Source organism: Solanum tuberosum, unplaced genomic scaffold, assembly GCF_000226075.1.
Source record: "Solanum tuberosum cultivar DM 1-3 516 R44 unplaced genomic scaffold, SolTub_3.0 scf00073, whole genome shotgun sequence".
Lineage (NCBI taxonomy): Eukaryota > Viridiplantae > Streptophyta > Magnoliopsida > Solanales > Solanaceae > Solanum > Solanum tuberosum.
The window spans coordinates 1,341,617-1,347,503 of record NW_006239002.1 but is presented as its reverse complement, the minus strand read 5'-3'; the positions used below and the strand labels follow the sequence as shown (position 1 = coordinate 1,347,503).

Genomic DNA, 5,887 nt, shown 5'->3' with positions numbered 1-5,887 from the left:
GAGTATTGACTACATTTTTTCTCATGCTCGAGTTCTCAAAAGTACTTAAATTAAGGTACAATGAATTCAATCGTAAAAAAACGTAGATTATTTTAAAAGAAGAAATAAAAGTGTATTTTGTGACTAATTAAACATCTTTTTGATTATATTCAATTTATATTTTTGAAAAGAGTAAAAGGCCGCTATGGAAAAATACATGTGAATTCAAGGCGATTTGGTATCAATCGGGTAAGGTTAAGGGAAGAAAAAGAAAGAGTTAAAGTGAAAAATAATTAGTAAAGATAACAATACACCCATTTCGGGAGATTTGAATGGTCTCAATTCCTTTCTTTTGTAATTCGTGTTAAAAAGAATGTCTCTAAATGGATGGTAAGGAAGATATTTAGGCTAAATACGTGTTGTTGAATTCCTCAGATTAGCTTGACAAGAAAGATCATTATCAAACAGCTATACCTGAAGTTGATAGGAGATCAGCCAAATTACCATACAAATGACAGGAATAAAGCTAGTTTTACTTTGTGACTATTAATGCACTACTTTGTGCTGGCTGATAGGATCTCAAAATGGGGAATGGAAGATGTTCTTTATGCCTAACGTGTGATGAATCCAGAAATCATTTGGTAATAGAATGCTCCTATACCAGGAATCTATGGAACATGCTCGTACTGTGGTTCAGAAAAAATGACCATCCTTGCTACCATTTGGAATGGTTATCTCCAGTGGGTCATCAAGAATGCTAAAGGCAAAACTGCAGATGATCCAACTCGATCTTCAACATGATGTATACAAAAGCTATCTACGAGAGTCATCACCAAGAAAAGCAGGGAATGGGGTACTTGGCAAAAAATGATGAGATAAAATTATTGTATCTTGTTTGGTTGCCATGTTTGGGACAAGTTATCCCACCATTTATATCATAGTGATGGGATAAGTTATCCCATATACATGGCGGGGTAAGTTATCCCAGGATAACTAATCTTGGGATAACTTGTTCCCAACCAAACGAAACTAGTCTAGTCCTACATAAGCTTATGTACTAGTTGGTAGAGATTGAGACTTACCTTGTAGAAATCTAGCAGTGATTGCTAAGATATGGCTTTGTAATGTTTTCACTTGGTGATTTATAGAATACAGTCAGTTACCAAAAAAAAAGGATATAACAATTTTGTTTTTTCATTGTTCCAATTTTATCAGAGTCCAGGGAGGGACAACTATTTTGTTTTCTTCAATTTTTTTTCTTTTTTTGCGTTGGCAGAAGGGAAAGCTTCATACCAAGTAGCATTTTGCTAAACATTCAAGATCATATATTCCTATACTATGGCTGAATAAGTATACCTAAAAGCCATAGAAACTAAGACAGAAGCAGCAACCACTAACAGGGCCAGGTAGAAGATAAATTACCCTCATTGCCAATTGCAAGCAAGCCACATTATCAGTCTTCTCTTTTGATAAAATGAGCAGTCAATAGCTTTGTAACTGTGAAGCCATGGAAGGAATCAACTTGAAATAGTTCTTTTAACCTTTCATCGCAGATGATTGTCTTCTTATCAGATGGATCCTGGAAAGAAACAAGCACACCGTCAAATCCTGAGATTGGTGATTTAACATGCCTAGCATGCAACCAATAGATAATTGCTAAGGGATGCCATTTTCTCCAGTAAATTCCTTTCCAGTAACGATCAATACCCTTTTAATTCATGACATATGTCCAAGAAATATTCATGCCTCGTAGAGAAGTTATCAGATGGAGCTCTTTATTTTTGAAGGAAGATGATATTAATTATACACAAACACATACATATACCATATAGCAGTACTGCTCTCAAATAATTAAAGATATAGGAGGTTTAAAATATTCTTTCCCGGAAAAGGAAGGAACTAAAAAGAAAAGAGGTAAGATAAGTTGGATAATTAAACATGAATGCCAACTTTATAAAAAAGGAATATGCTAACTGAATGAGTATTAAAACCAAAACAAGAACTAAAGATAGTGAAGGATGTCAACAGAAAATGGAACAAACCTGCAGCTCATTTTCTTTTATATATTGCCATATTCGCTTAATAACATCAGCTCGCGGCAATGCATTTTCACCAATACCTAAGAATTTCACAAGAGCATCTGATAATTGAACTGGAGCAAGAAAACCAAATCCTCCACCTTTCTGCCTTTTCTCTTTCTGCTTTGGCTCATCTAAAGCTGGTTAATTGAGAGTTGTAGATTTGACTTAGCAAAATGATGGATATGTCATTAGTTGGAGAAAAGCTGAAGCAAAGGCTTCGCCATACTGCAAGCAACCTATAAAGAGCGGAAAGCATTTCGAAATCGAAGCCTATTACTTTCTGCACTTCAAGCAATTTATTCTCACCTTCTTCTCTGCCTTTTTTCGGTAGCCTTCTCTTCACAGAAGTTTTGACTTGAGTGCCTGCATGAGTCAAACAAAAGTATCCTAAATACACAAAAGATTTCACAAGCACTTCCACTAAGTTGAGTTCTGAGTCTTATGGATATGATAGGTGAAGCGCCACAAGCAACTCTGAAGTCACTACCAAGCAGAGATTTTAATCTAGACAGGCTGATAAGCACAACAACAACAACATACCCAGTGTAGTCCCACAAAGTGGATCTGGGGAGGGTAGAGTGTACGCAGACGATACCTCTACCTCAGAGTTAGAGAGGTTGTTTTGGATAGACCCTCGGCTCAAGACGAAAACAGTCCATAAAAGAAAAGTAATAGAAGTACAAGAAGCAACAGACAGCAGATAGTAGCATAACAATACTACAAAGTAATACAATAATCAAACTACACGAAACAGTAGATAGTAATAGAAATGGAAGAACAAGAAACTACAAGAGTAATATTACGACTACTAGTATGTACAGCAAGACTATACCTACTAGTATGGATGTGATCCTAAGTCCTACCAACTACCCCCTTCTACCCTAATCTGTATCCTACACACCTTACTATATAAGACCATTTCCTCGGGAAGCTGCACTTGCCCCATGTCATGTCTACTCACGTCTCCCAATATTTCTCAAGTATACTGCTAGTGCTACCTCTCCTGAATCCATCCATAGCCAACCTCTCACACCTCCACACTGGGGCATCCGTGTATCTCCTCTTTACATGCTGCTATGCGTACTGCTGAAACCCCTTAATTTAACACCGTAATGGTGTGATGCCAAATAATTATGCAATAAATCAAGAAAGTAAGAAACTATTGATTCGAGAACCAAAAAAACAACTGACCATAGGCACAGTGCCCTTCTGCAATCATTTAGGTACCTAACAGCAATATTCTGAACAACTATAGCAATACCATGACGATGCAAAATGGCTCATATTACAGAAAATTCCACAATGAAATCGTCAAAAGGAAAGTAAAAATACCATTTTCCTCATTTAAGGGCCAAATGTGCTTGGATAGCACCTTGTTCATCTGGAACATGTCTATACTTTTGACCTGAAAAATTCCACTCAAAACTTCATCACATAAAATTTTCCGCTTGTTCTCTGGGTTTTGTAAATTCTTCTCCCGGATATAGGCCCAAATCTTCTTGACCACCTACTAACAAAAAGACATCACCAAAAAGTATTATAGGAAATTAGATCGATGATAGAGTAAGGATCATAACAAAGACAAGCCATAGAAGTAATGCATCACCTCTGGTCTGCCAAGTTCTGGCTCGCCAACCAATTTCTGAAGCTGTGGAGAAAGTGCACATGGTTTGTTAAAGCCCCCTTTTTTCTTTGCTTCTCCATTCATTTTCTCAGACCTACTTAATAATATTTGAAAACAATTCGACGTGAACAACATCAGACAAAGCACTATTACAAGTGGATGATCAAAATTACGCCACATAAGCTCTCTCTCTCTCTACTCCTATTGTAGCTATGCTATATCACATGTAATTGCTGATACTTGTGAGAATTATCAGTAAATAATTATCAAAAATTGAATCAATGCAATCAGATGGATTACTGATCAATCAATCAACTACGCTACAATCCCAAACTAGTTGGGTTCGGTTATATGATTATATTGTATTGATCATCTATATACAATACCCTTATACCCATTTTATTCCATTAAGAGATAATTTATCTTCCAAGGTAAATTAGGGGTTTGCAAAACTAGAGATTCTTTCACTTTAATACTTTCCTGGCAATGCCGAACCTAAGTGTAAAAACATCAATTAAGTATTAATCTCAAACTTTAATACTTTGGGATTAAAGTTTATCAAGAAATCATACCGCGCTTTCTTCTTTGACCTTGTGGCACTCTTATCCTCACCCACCTCTTCTTCTTGGGAGCAAGAATCGCCATTTTCATCTTCCTTCACTTGTTCTTCCTCTTGTTCTTCTTGGGAGCAAGAATCATCATTTTCACCTTCCTTCCCATTCTCTGCTTCGTGTACGTCGTTCTTTGGAGTTTCCTCAACCTGAATTCGAAGGAAAAGGTCGATTTGATCCCTGATAAATACTTTCCTGTCAAGTAAATCGACCCCAAGTTCCTCCTCAAGCCTCCGACGAACGGTGCCGGCGGTGGCAATTTCAAGGTCGGAAACTCGGAGTATTTCCCGGAGCCGGTCAACCAACACGGAATCCGACACCATTCTTGGGTAAAATGGAAAAAGAACAAAGTAAAGTAAACCTAACTTCGTAAGAGAAACAGAGTAAAGAAGAGGAAAAAAAAAACTCTTACCAACTGTCTAACAAGGAAAATATAAGTACTCTGTTAACTCTTTTCCCTTTTATTCTTTAAATTTTAAAAAATTAATTAAATTACCAATTGGCGACCTCACAATTTTCATTTCCAAAATGGAAAAGTTGAGAATCTATATACCCACAAAGATTGAGAACTCAATTGGTAAAATATATGTAATTATCGAAGGTTGAGTTTTTTTGATTATTTTATTGAGGGTAAATTTATAGCGTTCTAACTCATAAAATATAATTTTAAAATTTATGAATATTCAAAAATTATTATAATTATCATATTTATAAAAGTGCATAACATTATAAATTCTGTATTTTTCTTATAAGATCGGATATATTTGGATTTGTGTTGTTGGTGGGCAAATGCCAAGCCCAATTTGGACTCCTCAAATTACTATAGTCTATAGTTATTTGATTGTCATCTACATTCTTTAAAAAAAAATTGTGAAACTTAAAAATTAACATGTCTAATAAGTTGGAAGATAATTAAAGACTAAATAAATCATAACTATCGTGGAAAAAATATGTATGAAATTAGGGGTCGTTTGGTAGAGTGTATAAGAATAATGCAAAATAGGGTGTATTAGTAATGCTTGCATTAGTAGTGCTTGCATTAGTTGTGCTTGCATCAGTAATGCTTGCATTAGTTATGTCTGCATTATTTCTTATACACTGTTTGGTTTGATGTATTAGAAATAACAAATCTTGAATAATGTCTATTAAAAAAATGTATGTTTACAAAAATACCATTCACACTTTATTTCTTTGTACACTTCCTTTGCAACAAGGTTCTTTGCTAAAACATTATTTACTCCTATTCTTTTTTTTTCAAATATAAAATTAAATAGTTGTTACAATATTGAAATAAGATTTTTAAAAAAAAGAGAGGAAGATGTCAAACTTCTTCACATTTTTGCCACCATATTTCCCAACTATTTGCTAAATTAAAATTAACAAAACACTTTGATTGCATTCCAAAATGGTTGGCAAACTCAAAATCGTTGATTTTGACAGAGAAAGAATTATACCCAAATTGTGAAATAGAGGTAGAAAAATCAAATAATAATGAAAGATAAGAGTACTAACCTTGTGGAGATGAGCAAACAATGTTTGATTGAGCAGAAGGAAGAAGAAACTCACTCTTGAATTTCCATTGACAAAGTACA

At 34.9% G+C, this 5,887-nt stretch overlaps 1 protein-coding gene across 2 annotated transcripts; it reads right to left on the bottom strand.

Annotated features, from left to right (window-relative positions):
* Positions 1-1,093: 1,093 nt before the first annotated feature.
* LOC102599905 (upstream activation factor subunit spp27-like) lies at positions 1,094-4,724 on the bottom strand. Of its 2 annotated transcripts, none has more exons than XM_006346376.2 (6): positions 4,257-4,724; positions 3,667-3,781; positions 3,393-3,567; positions 2,367-2,423; positions 2,022-2,197; positions 1,094-1,558 (listed from the first exon to the last, which is right to left on the bottom strand). In XM_006346376.2, exons 1-6 carry the CDS (start codon positions 4,616-4,618, stop codon positions 1,433-1,435), a joined length of 1,011 nt encoding a protein of 336 aa, XP_006346438.1. In that variant the 5' UTR covers positions 4,619-4,724; the 3' UTR covers positions 1,094-1,432. The 2 variants fall into 2 exon arrangements, with proteins under 2 accessions (XP_006346438.1, XP_006346439.1); XM_006346377.2 differs by having other exon boundaries at positions 3,667-3,778; positions 4,257-4,723.
* Positions 4,725-5,887: the final 1,163 nt, after the last annotated feature.

Coding starts and splice junctions, on each gene's coding strand:
- LOC102599905 (XM_006346376.2), bottom strand. CDS start 4,618: ATGGTGTCGGATTCCGTGTTGGTTGACCGGCTCCGGGAAATACTCCGA. Junction 2,198..2,366: donor GAAAAAAGGCAGAGAAGAAG/GTGAGAATAAAT, acceptor TCAATTAACCAG/CTTTAGATGAGCCAAAGCAG. Junction 1,559..2,021: donor TAAAAGAAAATGAGCTGCAG/GTTTGTTCCATT, acceptor GTTTCTTTCCAG/GATCCATCTGATAAGAAGAC.